Below are 20,449 nucleotides of genomic sequence, written 5' to 3'. Positions count from 1 at the left end.
CCCAGGAATATTATTTGTTGCGAGGGTATTAGTTTTGACTTCTTTTTGTTTACTGTGTACCCTAGGCAACTGAGCAGCTGTGTTACAAATGCCAGATGCTGTAATAGAATGTCCTTGCTGTCCGCTTGGATCAGGCAGTTGTCCAGATATGGGTAAATTTGTATTCCTCATTGTCTGCAATATGCAGTTACTGATGCCAGGCATTTCGTAAATACTCTGGGTGCAGTAGATAAGCCAAAGGGCAGTGCAGAGAATTGATAATGCGTTGTACCTGCCAAAAATTTGAGGTATCTTCTGCAATCTTGTCTGATGGGGACATGCAGGTATGCCTCTTTGAGGTCCAACGTTACCAGCCAAGACTCCTTGCCCAGCATGGGAAGGAGCTGCTGTAGAGTGAGCATTTTGAATTTGGGTACCTCCAGGTATGTGTTCATAATTGAGAGGTCTAAGATGGGCCTCCAGGCCTTGTCCTTTCTTTGGACTAGAAACAGTCTTGAGTAAAAACCTTGACCTTGCTCTTTTGTAGGTACCTTTTGAATTGCTTTCATATCCATGAGAGCTGAAATTTGCATTTGAGCCTCTGCCCATTGGTTTGGAGGCAGATTTGGCATGCCTCTCATCCGAGGTAAAGTGTGGAAATGAAATCTGTAGCCTCGGGTAATAATGTCCAGAATCCATTTGTCCTTTGTTATGATGTGCCACTTTTGTGGAAATAGAGCCAGTTTCCCTCCCAAAGTTGCTGCCAGGGCAATTTTGCATGGCAGGCGAAGAGGGAAGTCATTGTGTTTGTTTCCTGAAAGGTTGAGATCTTTCGTCTCCACCTCTTTGAGTTGCTGTATGCCATTGTCTAGGCCTGAAAGAACCTTGTGGCTGGCCTCTGCCCCTTGGGCGCCTGTACCTACCTCTTTGGGGTCTGTCTGATGCAGGAAAGGACCAGCTTTTGGATGGCCAGTTTCTGCTGAAACGAGGAGGTTGTACCTGTAAAAAATCTTTAACTGTTTGCATAGATTTTGCCTTTTCTTCCATTTTCTTCAAAACTTCCTCTGCTTTGACACCAAATAACACATCTTTCTGCAATGGGGCAGCCAATAACTTTGCTTTGACATGTTCTGGCAAGGCTTGTTCTTTAAGCCAAGCATGCCTACGAATGGCAGACCCTGTGACAGCTGCTCTACATGAGGCTTCCAATGAATCAAAACCACACTGTAAGGTATGTTTTCCCACTTGTTCTGCTGCATGCAGCAAATCCTGTATCTCTTTCAAATCTAGTTGATCTGTCTGAGGGATCAGCTTCTGCTTTAACTGTGTAATCAAATACTGTTGGTATTTTAGCATGTGGAATTGGCAGTTTAATACCCTCATGGCCAAAGTGGCAGATGTATACACTTTCTTTCCCCATCTTTCTAATGCTCTGGAATCTCTTTCAGAAGGGAGTGGATTCTTAGCAGTAGAGGCCTTAACCCCTTTGGGACCCTGGGAAATGGTCTTGGGGTCTGCATTAGGGTTTTTGTATAGAAACTTATGAATATCAGGAACTCGGTAGTATCTGTCTGGTTTAGCTGGGGCTGGAGGTAAGGAATCTGGGTTTAAACTGGATTCAGAGAAAACATCATCCAAAATGTCTAAAACTGGAGGAACTGCCAGGGGTCTATGCTGTGGAAGAAGAAGAAACTCACAGAGTCTTTTTTGGAGTCAGAGTAATCTTGGCCTTCCCAGTGGAAGTGTTCCCTCATGGTGTGTAAAGTTTCCCCAAAAGAGTAGTCTTCAGGGGGGGAGACAGAGGGAATGGACTCTTCAGCATCTGAGTCTTCATAAGGACGGAAGGAGTAATCCTGGTCATCAGAGTTGTCCGTGGAAATGGATGCGTGGTCAGAGGAAGGATAATCTTCCTCCAGTCTAGGTCTTTTATCAGGTGGGGGTTGGGATCCCCTGATAAGGGTAATTAAATCCTTGGCCATCTTAAGCATCTATTTTTTAGGCATAGGGGCCTGTGGGGGGGGGGGGGGGGCCCGGTTTTCTAACTTTCAAGGGGGCTTTGAGCTTAGCATAAGGCTTGGCAGGGGCAGTTGTCGGTTTGAAAACACTCTCTGAGACTGAAGGTCTATTCAAAGTTTCCGGATCCCCGTCGGGGCTGGCGTCCGATGAGAGAGGTGGAACCGGATCCTGAGGCCCAACGGTTTCAGATTGGGATGTCGTCAGAAATTCTGAATCAGCGGTAGTCAGGGGCTACGAAAGCGCCTTGCTGAAAACCGGAGAACCGGCGTCAGGCCTTGCTGAGGTCTCGGTATCTGGTCTTGGCCTTGGCTGCCGGTCCTTATCTTTGCGTTTTTTAATCATTGCTGATGTTGGTTGCTCCGACGGCATGCTATAGTTAAATTTTCTGCCAAAATAATGCTGGGCGAATTCTGCCCGACGCTTTATTGTACGTTTGTTGAACCTAGCACAGAACCGATAACCAGAGACGTTGTGGTCTGGGCCTAGGCAAGGAATACAATAAGAATGAAAATCCTTATGAGGTATTTGCTTCCCACAAGAAATACAATTACTAACTTTGTCTGACATCGGTCTGAGGCAAGAAGTTTCCCCAATGGGGTACTTAGCTTTAGAGAAGACTTCAGGCTGAAACTCGATTCGAAAATTTCAGGAGCTGGCCGACCGGCACTTGCGAACTGCTTCTGCTTCGGGCACCGGCGGCAAGAAAGACTGAAGAAAATGGCGTCGGCTGTCTCTTTTATACCCCTGTCACACTGACGTCAGGGAAGAGGCGACGACAACCGACGCCGGACCAAGACTTTGAGATTCGGCTGACTGCGGGACCGCCTGACGACAGGATAACCCAAGTGTGATGACTGCAGCAGTATAGCACGATGAACATCTGGAATGTTCACAAGGGTTCCTCACAAAAAGAATACGGTGGCATAAACAGGATGCCCTATGCAGATTGCCTCAAAGCCCTATCTCTACACTCGTTTCCTACAAATTGTTGAGAGGTAACAGATGCATGGCAAAGAAAGCATCCTTGGATCCCATTCTGATAGACCTTCTATGCATCTGCAAAATGAATAGCATCACAATTACTCAATTTAGGGATTTAAACTGTACATAAATAGGACATGTTGGAGGGACTGGCACCATCTCAGAGAATTCCCATTCTCTGAAACAGGGTTCCCATCCATGTGAAGTAGAGCTCCTCCCTTTCCCTATTCAACAGGAACCTGGACCAGTGGATAAAAAACTGAAAATATACGCCAAGGTCTATCATTTATGTCTCTAATGGACAGAGGCAGCCTGTAAATCATGCCCTACTTTACATATGCCCCTTAAAATAGCCTCTAAGGTACATAAACTTGCTGGAAAAACTGTGATGCTTGGCTAGGCGTATAAAGGCCCCACTGAGTGTTAGACTAGTATACACAAAAAGCTTTTGAACAACACAATTAAAAAATTTAAAATTCCTCTGATTCTTTAACTTCCCGGGAGAAATTCTACACATTTACAGTTACTCTTACTGGGTTGTCTTGAGCTTATCAGATATTCTGTATTTTAAAACAATTTCCTTCAATTTTAGACTTTCAGCTGAGCAACTTACAAACTAAAACTGTTAACTTTATAAAACTACTGCCCACATATGGGTCATGGAGAGAATGTTATGCAGTCTTAAGTGCTGTAATGCTAACAGTGTAAATGTAAAATGAAGTTGCTGAACAACACTTCAGATGGACTGCAACACTAAACGGAACCACGTACTTTGTAAGCTCATTAGATTAACTAGTTTAAGACAGGTAACAATTTTAAATTGAAATTAGCTCAATTGTTCGGTTGGTTTAACATTAAGATGAAAAGATTTAGAGTTTAAAATAAAACATATTTCAATTATATGAGACAGACGACAGAAGAAAATACCACATACTAAGACAACAGGAGAACAGAGCACATACTAAGCTATAGTCAGTCACCACTTTAAGACTTGATTCTTTATCTGTTGTTCAGTACCAATGTATGTGTTAAAACATATTTTACATTCAAATAAAAATGCACACGCTGCTCATTATTTCACCTTTTTCTTTGTTGCAGAAACTGTGAACTGCAATACAAAAACATTCATAATCTCTGTAGTCAGACTGCAGCTTGGTTTGTAGCACAAGCACATTCAGCCAAGTTGTCCTTCATATTCTGTATCTTAGGAATTTTACAATTTGATCTGGATAATCGCTGGTTCCTCCTAGAACTGTGGACCTGAAAGAGGCTCTTCTTATCAAGTGCAGGCAGAAAGTTACAAAACTGACTACAGCACTCAGAAGTTAATACAGACACCTGTTCCAAAAAATAGGTCTGTGTTTAGAAATTAAAGACTTCTGCATTTTTCCTGAAGTAAAAGTTTAAGCAGCCGAACGTCGACGAATCACAAATGCTCCCCGTTGCAGCTGTCCTAAGTAGATCCTCATTTTTGTGCTATCACTGGTTTTTCTAACCCAAATCTACACAAAGGAAAAAAAAGAAACAAAAACAAATGAATATTAAATTATCCGATTTGAAAACATTAATTTGCTTGTTTATTTAATTAATCTGTTAAATGAATGCAAATTACTCAAATGAAACATTTAATTATTAACCATACCCACAAGGAAGGAAGCATATTTTACCAAAAAAAAAAAAAAAGATACATGTACAAAATGTGACTATTAATTCAAACGCATAGCAGATAACACAACAGATGATTATCAAAAACAAAAAAAAACAAAAAAAAACCCCTCACTGCTACAGATGCTTAAATCATAAACGCAACAAGTAAAACATCAACAGCTCTCCAATTCAGCTGCCTTAACCATCCACACCCTGTATTTCTTTTTTTCCAGTGTTCAATATATTTATACAAACTGAAAGCCCCAAAGGGCATTCTTAGCATCTGTACCACTAAGATCAGGATCATATCCTCCATCTTAAAACCAGTTTTTCAAGGACTTTAAAAAAAATAAATAAATAACCAAACTCCGTGAGCTTCTTACATTAATTGGCAAGACATTCTGCATATTACCGGGTCTGAAATGAAAACAGCTTTTGTTAATAACTGTTCTTATACACAGACTGCAAGGTTTGAATGATTCCTGATTATACACAGTATATTACAAATTCCACAACCAGCACTGGCCAATGCAACTTCATTCCTTTGACAATAATATATTACAAGTTGCTACCTTGAATGAAACTGAGCATTTATTTTTTCCATTTCTACTACATTTCCAATTAAAAATTTCATGCGTCCTTCCACAGCATCTCTAATTGACCACTACCTATGACATCAAGCTAATCCCTTATCTGTACAGCTCTTATATTTTACCACTTGTTAGCATGAAATAAGACAATTAATGTAGAGGTACCACAGGGAACTGTGTTGGGCCATTACTTGTTTTGTATATTTATTACTTGTTTTGTATATTTATGTCAGAAGTTCTAACAGCCACAAGTTTAAAGTTAAGCAAGTCTGCGGATGAAATGAGGATTCCAAAAGACTTGCTCACAGTGGAAGTGACTTACTCTGATGTAAGCCTGCCCTGATTTTGAACAACTCCTTCTCCGTGGTAAGTGACTTACTTTGGTATAAGGCCTAGCTATAAAGCCTGCTTTCACTGGGAATTGGGGGTGGGGGTATGGGCAAATTGCAAGACTACACCGAGAGCAAGCTGCTATCCATAATAACAGGCAACTATTAATCTTTAAATTATGCAATGTTCCAAACAATTACTTACAGGGAAGAGAGTCAAATGCTTTAGCAAAATGTAAGTAAATTATATCCACAGCTATTCCTTGATCCAAGGCTTCTATTAGGTTCAGTGTAGAAGGTGATTAGATTTGGTAGACAGGAATGACTTTTAACAAATCCATGTTGACTAAAGTACAAGTTTTCAACCAATCTGTTTGGTAATAGTTGACATATTACCTGCAAAAAACATTTATCTATAATTCTAGTTAAACTTAGAGGTCGAGAATTCTTTATACCATTATTAATACTGCCTACATGCATTATATAATTGCTTGTTGGCATTCCTTGGGCACATAACCTTTTGGAATGAATAACTGAAATATATATGTCAGACATGGAGCCCTAAATCTAATGGCATTCTTTAAAAAGACAACAATTCAGGCTATAAGGGCTACCTATCAATGTCTGATTTATATATTCTGAAGCTTTCAGTACCAATTCCATGGTAACCTCTAGACAGATATCTATATTATTCATCACAAAACATTCCACGTCATTCAATACATCAGTATCACCAAACAATAATCACAAGATATGTGCCACTTGAATATTATTAGGTACAATGGAATCGATTTTTATTATTAAGTAAAATGGAACCACCAATTTCTGTATTACTGAGCTTACTTCCTTGCCAAACAGTTTTAAATGTTTAAATAACTCCTTGTTGTTATTACTAGTGTGTTAAGCTAACTTAACTTCAGTTCATAACAGTGTCTAGCCCTTCCAAGCTTCAATCTGAAGGCAACTTTAGTCTTTTTGTATCGTTGCTTACAATTCACACTTGGCTGCTTTTTATACAACTGCCACAAATGCTTTTTCCCCCTTACTGCAAACTTTTACTAAGTGTTTAGTGCACCAAGAAGGAAATGCTGCTTGCCGTTCCGTGCGCATAGTACATGGCACATATTAATGTATTAGATGATTAATGTAACTATAAAAGGTTAACAGATTATCTTCCAATTCAACAATAACTAACTTACACTGAACATTAGAACTTTACCCTATAATCAAAACTTCAAAAAAGCTTTAAAAGAAACTCTGCTAAACTCATGAATCTGCACATGCCAAAGCACTATCTCTCTGCTCCTCATTCCACTTACCCTTGTCCTTTCTATTCGGTTTATGAACTGCACTCATCTCCTCTATTTGGTTGTATCTTTTTTATTTATTTATTCCAGAGCTTGCTGACTTGTTCTACCCAGACATTAATATATTATTTAGTTTTTATAAAGTCATAAATTAATTGTGTATAGCAGTTACTAATACTAAACCTCACTGTAGAAAGTACAGTTGTGTAAAATGTTATAGCAGTAGATGTCTTTCCTTTCACTGTTGCAGTATTCTTTATAAAAAGGATCTCCTGCCAAGGATAGCTCAATGTCCTGCTGCTATACCAAAGCCTTTAGACCTTATAGGTGCCATACATCACACATAGTGCTCCCTGCACAAAGCGTAGGGCATAAAGGTGATGCATGAACAGAAACACTCAGAACTGAAAGGCATCAGGAGGAAAAGATTACCCTCAGAGACAAAACAGAACATGTATATCCACAAGGAAAAAAGGGCAGAAAGAAAAGGGAAACAAGGTCCCCTCGACTAGGAGGGCAATAAACACTCAGGGCAAGATCTAGAAAAAGAGCGGGAAGGAGAGAGGGACCAAATATTGCTAAAGTGAAAAGAAGGACATCTGGTAAGATTTTACACAACTGTACTATGTCCTTTCATATCACTGTTGCACTATTCTTTACATAAGGGAGAGGACAAGAGCTAAGGTGGCAGTGGCTAGGAGGAAGAGGGCACAGAAGGGTCCTCTACAAAGCCATGAACTGGCAAAACCTGCTCTGGCCCTGGAAACAACTTCACATTTGTAATGGTTAGTGAAAGTATGAAGAGAGGACCAAATAGCAGCCTCAAGGATGGAACCGGTATACAAACCCTTGAAAAAGGCACCAGAAGAGGCAACCACCTTAGTAAAATGTGCCTTTACAGATGAAGAAAGACTTCAGAAGTGAAATGAATAACAAAAGGAAATGGCCTTAGACATCCAGAATTAATAGCGTGCTTGTAAATAGCAAAACCCAAGGTCCTGGGATGAAAAGAAAAAAGCTGGTCAGACTTATGAATTTGTCTTTGTCTTAAATAAATAATACCACAGCTGTTTATGCAGATCCAAAGTGTGAAGAACCCATTCACTGGTGGACTGAAGAGCAGGAAAAAGGTGGAAAGTGAACAGACTAATTAAGGGATAACTCATTAACCACCTTGGGCATAAAAGAAGAATTAGCTCGAAGAGACAGCCTGACTGTGAAAAATGAAAAAAGGTGGAATAGCCATGACAGCCTGAAATTCAGACACACTCTTGGCTGAAGTATGAGACAAAAGAAGAATGGTCTTGCAAGAAATCTGAAGCAGCAGGCTCAAATGGAGCCTGATTCAATTTTTCAAGTAGAAAACTGAGGTCCCAAGAAGGCGGAATAGGTTTTCTGGGAGGCCTATCATGAAAGACGCCTTTAACAAATTGTTTGACCTCAAACTGAGAGGCCAGAGGAGGATTTAAGAGCAGAAAAGCAGAAATTGCCAAAAGGTGTTCTTTAACTGAAGAATATGCTAATCCAGTATTCAGCAGATCACACAGACAAGACAGAATCAAAGGAACCTTCACAGGATCCTGATGATGAGAGAGGCACCAGATAGCCCTTGATTGTGAGAGAGGTGATGAATCCTCCAGTGAAGCTCGAGTCTGAGAAAAGGAACATTAAACTCCAGGGGATGGCAATGTTGAAGCCGCTACACTGATTTATCACTGAAATTTCCTCATGTGGAGCTTAGCAACTGGAAGCATGGGAATAGTCGAGACCACAAATCTGAGAACACTGAGAAATTTCCCAGCCGTTAAGAGTGGACAGAGGAAGAAGGTCATCAAAGCTAAAACCTTGGGAGCATGAAGAGAGGCCAGCATGGGAGCAATCTGAAGCCTGCACCTGAGAAAGACATAATCCTGGGAGGGCATAAGGACTGATTTCTTGAGATTTATGGTGAACTCCAGACTATGTAAAAGACAAGTGGTAAACTGGAGATCCTGGAAAAGACTGCTAGGAGGAGAAGCCTGAATATGCAGGTCATCCAGATAAGGAAAAATCATTATTCCCCGAAGCCTGTAGAAAGTAATGACAGGAGTGAGGCATTTGTTGAATACCCTTGGGGCAGTAGAAAGGCCAAAGGGCAAAGCAGAGAAATTAGAATGCAGGGAAGAAACAGAGAAATATAAAAACGTCCTGAACAGAAAGTGAATGGGGCTGTGAAGATAGTCAGCCTTGAGGTCTAGAGAAACCAAAAAGGCCTAGGAAGATGAAGAGGAAACAAGGTTTGAAGGGACAGCATAAGGAAAGAAGGAATGCTGAGAAAGGTTTTGAGCAGAGAAAGATCCAGAACTGGTCTCCAAGTACCCTCCTTTCAAGGAACTAAAAACATTCTTTACTAAAACTCCTTCCCTACTTGGTTGGGGGTGGGGGGGGGAGCAAGCTGAACAGTGCCCTGATCCAAAAATGAGTTGCAGAAACTCAGGGAAGTGAAGAAGCTGTTCTTGAGGGGGTTGAGGAATGCCTGAAGGGGGGGATTTCCCTGATGAATAATAGACAGCAACCAGGAATTTGAAGTAATCCAATGCCAATTTGGAAGAAAGATAGAGACCTGGCCGAGAAGAAAGGAAGGTCAAACATCAAATGGAGACAGGCTTGTCCTGAAAAGAAGGCTTCAATGAAAAAGTGTGAGTGGATTTAGCAGGAGGAATGTACCAAGATCCCTCTTACCCTTAGGAGGAGGGCGGCTTTGCCTATGAACAAAGGCAGACTCAGACGTGTAAAGAAAGTATTTACATTTTAAAATATGACACTAAGCCCTCATGGGCTTAATACTGAATGTTCATGGAAACTCATGATATAACTGTGTTTTCTATGAATAGTGGACTTACTGTACTAAATGATTTTTTAAGAGAACAATTAATGAGATAATTATTTGCTTGTTTAATAGATGGTAGTTAATGCGTGTATAAAATGGCACTAGTCTTTTTCTATGATGTACTCCTAGAAGTCATTTTTTTGCCGAAGTGCTAGAGACATTTGTGAATAAAGTGTTTGCTGGTTATTTCAGTAATTCTACTGGCCATCTGTCATATTTTCTCCTTTTGGGATCTTATAGTTGTTGCTTTCAGATAGTATAATTTCTCTGGAATTTGGGGATAGGGGAGGCAAAAATATGTTTCAGATCATGAAAAACCCTACCCTTATCCTGGAGGGACTTAAACAGGTAAGCAGCTATCTCAAAAAGTTTTTGTTACCAGACGGGCATTCAGAAGCTTGGCTTTAATATAATCAGGTAAAGGCTGAAGACATAGTCAAGAATAATGTCTCTTTACAGAACCAAAGGCAGCAGCCCTGGAACAGCCATCAGCAGCATCATAGCTGCATTTTATAGAGTGACTGGCAACCTAAGAATGAGACCCAAGCAGGGAAATAACTGAGGCCTTCCCATCAGAATCAGGAAGGTCAGACGCCACCTTAGCTACCCAAGAAAGAAGAGCCAAGACACACCTGGTCATGTGGGACTTGAATTAATGGCCCTAAAAGACAGGGTAGCAGTAGTATAAACTTTCTTACCCAAACTTTCCATAGCTCGACTGTCCTTATCTGAAGGAAGGAGCTTAGTAAATGGAAACAGCTTAGAAGGTTTACCAGAGGACACTAAAACCACTGATGGATAAGCAGAAGGGCACTTGTACAAAAATTTGCAACCCTCAGGCACCCCGCAGAAAATATCAAGTTTCTTGGAAGCATGAGGTGGAGAATCAACAGCAACAGAGACAGCAGTAAGTAGGTTCAAAAGGGCTTCCAAAACAGGAGGAAGAGCAGATGGTTTGGAAGACTCCAAGCTTAAAGTACCGGTTTTGGATGTCACAGACTTGGAGGCAATCTCACTTAAAATACTCCATTATATGGGCAATAGTATCCCCAAAGGATAATTCTTCCATAGGTTCATAGGAGATTACTAGGCTAATGGCTTAACAGCCCTTACAAGCCTAACAGATATAAAGCAATTTTACCCAATGTATGGTCCCTGGGGTAAGAGAATTGCATGGATTTCTGCCTATACCTTGAGTATCCTACAGACTGCCCCTGTCCATAAGGGACACATAGGCACTACCCCAGGTATAAATTTGCGATTCCCCATCCATTGATCCAAATTGTGTTTGAAGAGGGCCAGGTAAGGGCTCTGCTTAATGTGAATATGAAGGCTGTTCCAAAGGAGGAGCAATCTCTAAGAAAACATATCTGTCTCTCCAACATGTTTTGTTTGAGTCTCTGACTAAGTTTAGATTTCTAGACTGGGTGACTCTCGTGCTGCTTGACTTCAAGGGATAATTTGGACTTAGACAATCCTCTTCTTCTAAAACATAGTCTAGAGGGGAAGGAATATGAGTGGAGTATGGAAGGGATTCCTCTCCACAAACGCTGGAAAAGTCTCCATGATATACAAGAGTACAGATCGTTCTAGCCTCTAACGGGGTCACAAAAGAAGAATCCAAGCCAAGCAATGGACAGTCTTCAGGGCTTTCACTAGCTTCTAGAGAGATGTCCGGGTTTGGCAACTGCATCAGGCCTAGGTTTCTTGTCCTTTTTCTTGACAGATGGCTGGCCCTCGGGACAGGAGGAGTTTGCTATAGTACCTTCAGCCAATAGCTTAAGTCACTGGTTCTCGCAGTATATGGACAAAGAAGATAAACGAATACAGAGGTTCTTAGGGAAAAACACTTGACAGATAAAGCACTGTGTATGGTTGTGGGAAGCACCCAAGCAAAAAAGACACTGGTTTTGACAGTATTTATGGGGGATCTGCCTCCCACACTAACATTTTTCCTTTCTAGATGACATGAACACAAATTCAAGACAAAATTAAAAAAAAGAGAAAAGAAACTCCAACGGGGCACTTATCTGAAAGTGTCTTGGCAACCAGCACAGCAGAAGGGCATATAGACCATTGTTTGATAATGGCATTCAGACTCTCTGCAAAGCAGTTCTGAGTGCTTCTGTCCATTCGTCAGCTTTATGCTGTACACCTTACGAGGGAGCATATGTGTGAGGTTTGGCACCTATAAGGTCTAATGGCTTTGGTATACTGGTCAGATACTGGGCTATTCTTGGCAGGAGAGAGACCTTATGTAAAGAATACTGCAACAGTGATGGAAGAACATTTTATACAATCACTGTTAGACAAAGGCACATTCCAATTTATTCTAGTAGCATTGATACCTCCAACTAACATGTTGTATTTTTTCTAATGCAAATTCTAAAAAAAGTCTTTAATTTCTATTGTTCATATTAGGAAGTCTGTAAAATAGAATGACCTCAATTTTTTTCCTTTGCATAAATTAACAACTTCACTGTCCTAGTCTCTGATATCACTGTTGAAAACAAAGTCATTAACTACATATACTAAAACACCACCACCCTTTCTATTTCTCCTATTTTTATGGTATACCTTATAAAATGGGCAAAGCAAGTGGCTTAATCGGTTCATTAAACTATAGTTCATTGATTACATCATCATATTTACCTCCAGCAATTCTTATTTCTAGGTCATTAAATTTACTATTTAAGCTTCTTACATTTGACGATGTGCATTTTAAAAATCCTCTCACTGCCAACAAGTCCAACCTGCCTGATATTTCTAAAAAAGTCTTAACTAGCTTGGGTAACTTAATTCCAAATAATCCATTGTCTTGCTAACCTAAATATAATCCATCTCTACAAAAATACTTTGATTTCTCACTAAGTTTTAACAGAGCTTTCCTTTCCTTAATAGACCATTTAAACACTCTTCTAAAGATGTTTGTAAAACCTCTAACAGAGGCCAATAAATCACCCTTAAATTTAAATCCTGGAAAACGTCACAAAAGGGCATAGTAAATCCCAGTTTCTGACAATGTAACTACTTCATTAACTTCAGACATGAACTAGCCTTTGTTCTTCCAGTATCACTATTTATAACTATAACCAACATAATAATCTACCATTTACATTTCTTAACATTTTCTTTAATGCAATCCTAACATATTTTATTTTACACTCTCTAAGATATAATAAGGGTAATATGTTCTCTTCAAATTTTTGGTAGCAGATTTCTCACACTGCTCAACATGGAATCCCCTATGATCAAGATCTAGTGTTTAAACTTTGCAAGTTTCATTAATTGTGGTACTTTCACTTTCAAGCACATTATTTTCAAATCAGTTGAAAATAAACTTCTTACCATAACATCAGATCCGTGTTGTCACCTTCAGTCCATCTCAACCTATGAATTACTGGATGCAATCAGATTTCAGGCTGGCAATCAGACTGTGGCTCTGAAGCTCATACCCCTGTCCCATAATGTCTTGCACCACCCAATCTCCTTGAATCTAGTTACTTCTCTTAGACTTGACCCCTCCAAACAAGCCATTAAAAAAAAAATTCAGGCCAAGATATAATGAGGACCAACATGAAAGCCAGGAGTTCCTGGAAGGTCTTCTAAAAGCAGAAAATCAAAAGGTGTCAATTTGAAAAGGGGAAGGAAGGAGGGAATGTTGAGACAGATGGAAGACAACCCAGATCTAGTGTTATGTTAAGTACACAATTTTCACACCTGACTGTCTTTTCCATACATATCAACCTGTGGGACAGAATCCACAGCTAGGCTGTTCTGGATGGTACTAAGGAAGAACATTTCAGAAGATGGTGCAGCCAAATGCAGTCCATGACATAAAATGAATATCAAGCTTATAGTGAAATATAAAAGTGCAAGTATTTGACCATGTGGCTTCTGAAGAGATACTGTCCAAAAATGTGTGACTAAAGAGGTCTGCAGAAGGAGATACTGCACATAAGATAAACAAGACAAGGTGACCTCAGATACTACTGCACCCAGTCAAACTCTAGAAAAAGGCACAAACTTTGGTCAGATGTTCTTCTTTCTATGTAAATAAAACCGTAACTACTGGTGCAGAACGCAACAGTGAAGAATGCATTTACCGTTATTAGTAAACTTTGGAAAAAAAAACAATGGCAAATAGATAGACTGGGTTAAGTTAAACTCAGAGGCCACCTTATGCAAAAAAAAGAAAGTTGGACTAGTCCATAAGAAAACTCTATCGCTGTAAAAAACTGACATTGATATGACAAAGCTTGAAGTGTTGACACTCACCTGGCAGAAGTAACTGCAACCAAGAATAGGGTCATCCAAGACAGAAGCTTCATATCCGCTGCAGCAGCAGGCTCAACTGGAGCTCTGGTCAAAGGCTGTAGCAAAAATGTCATATCCCAGGGAGGGACTGGATTTCTCACGGGTGGTCTGAGGATAAAGATCCCCTTCAAGAAAGCTTTAGTCAACCTCAGGGGAGCTACAGGAGAATGATCATGACCAACATGGAAGTTATAAATTGCCACCAGCTGAACTTTAGAGTATCTTTTTCGATTGAAAACGACTGGCTAAAAAATCCAAAAATCACATCTAAAAGAGCTGAAAAAGGATCTAAGCTTTTAGAAACAGCACAAATGCTAAACCTTTTCCATTTGATGCTATACATTTTCCTGGTGGAAGTCTTTTGAGATAAGAAAATAATATAAATGACTCTGGAAGGCAGCTTGGGATTTCTCATCATCACTGGAAGTGCAGGAAGCAAAAGGTCAGTTTGAGAGATTTGGCATCCAGGTGAGGCTGGCCTGACAGATGTGAGATTAGATCGGGAATTTGGTCCAGAAGCCTTGGGGGGGGGAGGTAAATCAGGAGAGGCCACAGGAAGGGAATCCGCCACAAGAAGGGAAACCAAACTTGCCTGTGCCAGAAGGAGGTTATGAGGATCACAGTTGCCATGCACCATGCTGCTTTTCGCAAGAATTTGATCATCAAAGAAGTCTATGAATATACATACAGGAGACCTGAGGGCCAAAAGTAATAAAATCAGTTTGGTTACCGCTTCTCAAGTGGAATTTTGATTTGGTTGTGACCTCTTACAACTTTGTTTTGAACTCTAAGGGGTGTGTTGTCAATATGATAGTTACCAGGAATGGATGACTTCCCAAAGGATACTATTATGAATTTCTTGGCATTTAGTTTTAGTCCATGGCTCTGACAGCACTTGTTTGTCTGTGTCAGCTCCTCTTGGAAAACATTTGTGTCACTGTAGGATTCAAAGACAGCTCCTAATTTGCAATCATCTGCAAATTTAGTCAGCCAGAGACCAGTGACATTGCCCTTGACTTCTGAGAAGAAAATGCCAAAAAGGAGTGGTCCAAGCACTGATCCCCGAGGGATTCCACTTGTGAATGGCCTCTTTGTAGAGGTTGACTCTCCAATTCTAACTTCCTGGGTCCCGTTGGTGAGCCAGTTGGCTATCCACTGGGTGACATACCAGTTTGTACCTAACCTCTTGGGTTTGTCAACAATGCTGAGTAGGGTATTGTGTCAAATGCCTTGGCCAGGTTAGGGTAGGCAGTGTGAACCATTTTTCCCTCATCCATTGCTTTGATTACCTTCTCAAAGAAGTCCACAAGAATGAGTAGGCATAACCTGCCCTTGATAAAACCAAACTGGTCGGATCCAGTGTCTGGAGGTTTACTATATCTCTATTAATCATCTTCATGATAACCCTTTTCATGGCTTTACATATAAGACTAGTGAGACTTATGGGTCTGTAGTTGGCCCACTTTTGTGCAGACAAATAACTGTTGCCATTCTCCATTCATGAGGCATGAAACCTCTTTGGAGGCTACAGTTAAATAGTAATTACAGATGCTCTGATAGGTCATATTTCATGCTATTTAGAAGGCATCCTTGGATATTGCATGGGCCCACTGACACAGTGTTCTTGGTCTTAGAGAGAGCATTAAAGACCTATCACAACCAGTCAGCCTTCTTCAGCAACAGCAATATGGACTACACTGTTATATGGAATTTGGTTTGTTTGATAATAGGTTTAATCTTCTTATGTCTAGTATGGGCATGAGGTTCTCGTTTCCCTCTGGAACCAAAAATAATCTTGAATAGACTCTGGATCCACTCTGGTTTTGTGTGACCTCTAGGATGACTCTTCTTAAAAGCAGATTTTTTTATCTCTCTCGCTGCTTACCCTCTATGCTGGGGTGAGATGTCTGAAAGGTCTTTTAAGGGAAAGTTAGGAAAACCTGAAAAGGGATAGTGCAGCTGCTGCTGATGACTCTTAATACCCAGGAATCTGTGGGTGATGGCTGCTTGAGGCTGGACAGCCAATGGCTCTCCACCTGCTTCCTCAGCACAGCTGGGGTGGAAGGTCTTCAGAAGAGTTGAAAGGGTTTGTCAGAGAAAGGTCTTCTAAAACCCTGATTTTGCAAACTGCAACTGTCTTTAGGGTGGGATCTGTTGAAACTCCCCCTACCCCAGGGGTGGAGCAATACCACCTGCAGCATTCTTGGCGAATTGCACAATAGTACACAATTTTCATACCTGACTCTGTCTTTTCCATACATCTCAACCTGTGGGACAGAAACCACAGCTAGGCTGTTCTGGATGGTACTAAAGAAGGACATTTCAGAAGATGGTGCAGCCAAACGCAGTCCCTGACATAAAATGAATATCAAGCTTATAGTGAAATATAAAAGTGCAAGTATTTGACCAGGTGACTTCTGAAGAGATACTGTCAAAAAATGTGTGACTAAAGAGGTTTGCAGAAGTAGATACTGCACAGAAGATAAATAAGACAAGGTGACCTCAGATACTACTGCACCCAGTCAAACTCTAGAAAAAGGCACAAACTTTGGTCAGATGTTCTTCTTTCTATGTAAATAAAACCTTAACTACTGGTGCAGAACCCAACAGTGAAGAATGCATTTACCGTTATTAGTAAACTTTGGAAAAAAAAAAAAAACAATGGCAAATAGATAGACTGGGTTAAGTTAAACTCAGAGGCCACCTTATGCAAAAAAAAAAAAAAAAAGTTGGACTAGTCCATAAGAAAACTCTATCTTTGTAAAACATTTACATTGATATGACAAAGCTTGAAGTTCTGACACTCACCTGGCAGAAGTAACTGCAACCAAGAATAGGGTCATCCAAGACAGAAGCCTCATATCCGCTGCAGCAGCAGGCTCAACTGGAGCGCTGGTCAAAGGCTGTAGCAAAAATGTCATATCCCAAGGAGGGACTGGATTTCTCACGGGTGGTCTGAGGAGAAAGACCCCCTTCAAGAAAGCTTTAGTCAACCTCAAGGGAGCTACAGGAGAATGACCGTGACCAACATGGAAGTTATAAATTGCCACCAGCTGAACTTTAATAGTAGAGTATCTTTCAATTGAAAACAACTGGCTAAAAAATCCAAAAATCACATCTAAAAGAGCTGAAAAAGGATCTAAGTCTTTAGAAACAGCACAAATGCTAAACCTTTTCCATTTGATGCCATACATTTTCCTGGTGGATGACTTTTGAGATAAGAAAATAATATAAATGACTCTGGAAGGCAGCTTGGGATTTCTGATCATCATCATCACTGGAAGTGCAGGAAGCAAAAGGTCTGTTTGAGAGATTTGACATCCAGGTGAGGCTGGCCTGACAGATGTGAGATTAGATCGGGAATTTGGTCCAGAAGCCTGGGGGGGGGGGGTAAATCAGGTGAGGCCACAGGAAGGGAAACCAAACTTGCCTGGGCCAGAAGGGGGTTATGAGGATCACAGTTGCCATGCACCATGCTGCTTTTCGCAAGAATTTGATCATCAAAGGAGTCTATGAATATGCATACAGGAGACTTGGGGGCCAAAAAGTTGCTGCACTCAATACTGTGTCAAGATGCATACAAGTCGCAGCAAGGCTGGCCCCAATGGTTGAAAATCTCTGCCACCACTAACCAACTAGGGTACCATTCATGCGGCATCAGTATGCTCAGCTTGTTCGCCAGAATACTGAACTTCCCTGGGATATGCACTGCTATCAGAAAGCACTGGAAAGATGCTGCCTTCCCATGACCTCCCAACATAGGGGGTAAGAGTGAGTTCTATCTTCCTTGTTGATATAACAGACAACTGCCATATTGTCAGTTTGGATGGATATCACAGCTTTGGAAGTAAGGTCTTGAAAAGCATGCAATGCCAGAAGGACCACTGTCAGCTCCAAAACATTAATGTGTAGGTTAGCCTCTAAATGGAACCAGGTACCTTGTATCATCGTTTCCCACAAAATGCCCCCCCTCCCACCCACAGGAGATAAGAAACCATAGTTATTGTGGCCATGGGCAAGGAAAGATAAAGGTATGTCCTATCTACACAATGTCAGTCATCAACAATCACAAAATGTGACTGCTACAAACCGCCAGAAGTCTTATGGGATAGTGCATTGGATGTACCCTCAGACCATTGGACTGAGATAGTCCAGATGTACCCTCATGTGAAACCTAGCCAAAGGATCTAATGAAATGGTGGCAGCCATTGCACCTAGGAGGTGAAGAATAGAACAATGAGAGAAGTGGATGACCTTTGATGAGCAACAACTTGATGGGCTTGAAGGTGTAGAAAAAAATGACAACCTTGACATAGGAAGTCTGGCAATCTGAGCAGTATAGTCCAGATGGCAACCTATAAACTGCAAAGCTTGAACTGGCTCTAGTTTGGACTTCTTGAAATTTAATGTAATTGCTAAGGCAAGACACAGGTGGATCAAGAAGTCTCTTGCTTAAACTAGCGAGCTCTTGATGCTGTCATAAGATGATACCTGGAATCTGTGCATCCTCAGCTGGGCTGCTCAAAACTGAAAGTGACTGGCTTCCACCCAGAAAAGCAGAAACCTCTTGGACTATCTGGCTATCTTTATTTAATAAAGGTTAATCTGGAATCTACTGAGGTTCATAGGTGTTTACTACGCCAACGGCCAGAAGAGCATTTTTAAGCCTAACCATGCATCCCAAAGCTCTGACAAGTTCTGATATCCTTGATAAGTGTAAGCAGGTGCCTGGGAGACAAACCACTTACAGGTTGCCTGTGTCCATTAGAGACACAGGTGCCAAAATGAATGAATTTCCAGTTCCCCATCCAATTGTCCAAGTTGCATTTGAATTGGGTTAGGGAGGAACTCTTCAAATGGATGGGGAGCCTGTTCCATAGATGGGGTAGTCTCAGGGATACATACCTATTCTCTTCAGCAGGTACTATTTATATCACAGGCAAGTTTTAAGTCTTTAGAACAGATAATACTGGCTCTGTTTGTTTTGTGGATATGCAGGAGGTCCATCAGAATGGGGTTTGACAATGCCCTGTATGCCAGGCATAGCTCTCCACTCAAAAGCCCGTAGCAGACAGAATATAGGTACAGGGCCTTGAGGTGGTCCGCATAGGACATTTTATTTACACCCTGTATTCTTTTAGTGAGAAACCTCTGTGGACATTCCAGTTGTTAGCTATGCCTGGTTATGTACATACCAAAGGGGGCATTGCACTCAATGATAGGTCTGACGAATGCTGAATACAGTGGAACAATGACTTCCTTGGACTTAGATGATATACCTTTGTTTATAAGTTGGGCAACATAGAATGACTTCCTCACTACTGTAGACACAAGATGGTCAAAGTCTAGATTACTATCAGTGTGTGTCCCTAAGTCCCTGACTACTGGGTCAACTCTAAGGGGTGTCACTTGAGAAGCGGTAACCAAACTGACTTTATTACAAATAGACTGTAGATGTGTACAATGTTAACCTAGGTTTCGTCCTAACATAAGGACTTCTTCAGAACAAATGAACACATTCAGTGCAACAGTTTAAATACCCACCCATCCTAATTTTAATCCAATAAAATCACATTCCCATTCCATAAGCACTTACAGAGACAATGCTTAAATATAAATTACCACATAAAAATACTATCATGAAAATTGTTATTCTAATATGCAACAATTACATTACAAAACTAAGTAATGCAAACCTAAATAAATATTAAAATATGAAAATATTACAAATGTTAAAAATATTAAAAATATTATGAATGTTAAGAATGTTATAGTTATTGTATTGTAAGGTGTTACAATTGGCACTTTCACATATTAAAAATGCCATACACATCAAGGTATATATATTTCATCTACCTAAAATATGTTAAGTTTCAAAATTGGGGCAATACTAATGGCATCATTAATGCCCGGGAAATGGTGTGCATCTAACCTTAACTACCATTTTAATTCACTTATATCAAGATGCACATCCAATATTTTACCTTGGGGGTCTGCTCTAACATGCTGAATGACACAGAATTTAAATCTGTGCTCCGGATATTCACAATTATGTCTAGCTAAGGCGTTAGCCACCCTCAAATGTTGAATATCCAATTGGTGTTCATTAACTCACTCTCTAAAATGCCTAGAAGTTTTTCCTACACAAAATGCAGGACAACAGTCACATTTAGCTATATATACCACATTTTGGGTTTGACAATTAAAATGCCCATTTATAAAAATAGTGTTGGCATTGATCCTAATTTTTGGTCCTGTTTCTAATATAAACTTACAAGTTTTACATCTGCCACATTTGAAATTCCCAAAAGGTCTACCAGTAACTACAGGTTTACCCCTCAGACCATTTTCCATAATTTCTTTAAATGATCTGTCCTTTCTAAAAAACTATTTTTGGACAGGCCTCCATCTTTT

General features: G+C 40.4%; 1 protein-coding gene across 2 annotated transcripts in view; it reads right to left on the bottom strand.

Moving 5' to 3' along the window:
• Positions 1 to 3,955: 3,955 nt before the first annotated feature.
• The window catches only part of SUDS3 (SDS3 homolog, SIN3A corepressor complex component), a 1,220,864-nt gene continuing 1,204,370 nt past the window's right edge, over positions 3,956 to 20,449 (bottom strand). For both annotated transcript variants that reach the window (XM_044068332.1, XM_044068334.1), the window contains one exon: positions 3,956 to 4,478. In XM_044068332.1, coding sequence (XP_043924267.1) covers positions 4,380 to 4,478 — 99 coding nt within the window. In that variant the 3' untranslated portion in view covers positions 3,956 to 4,379. The remainder of the gene's footprint in view (positions 4,479 to 20,449) is intronic.

This window comes from Protopterus annectens, chromosome 4.part0 (assembly GCF_019279795.1).
Source record: "Protopterus annectens isolate FY-2018-M chromosome 4.part0, PAN1.0, whole genome shotgun sequence".
NCBI classification, from domain to species: Eukaryota; Metazoa; Chordata; order Ceratodontiformes; family Protopteridae; genus Protopterus; species Protopterus annectens.
Note: the sequence above shows the minus strand (reverse complement) of the source record. Positions and strands in the feature narration are given on the sequence as shown.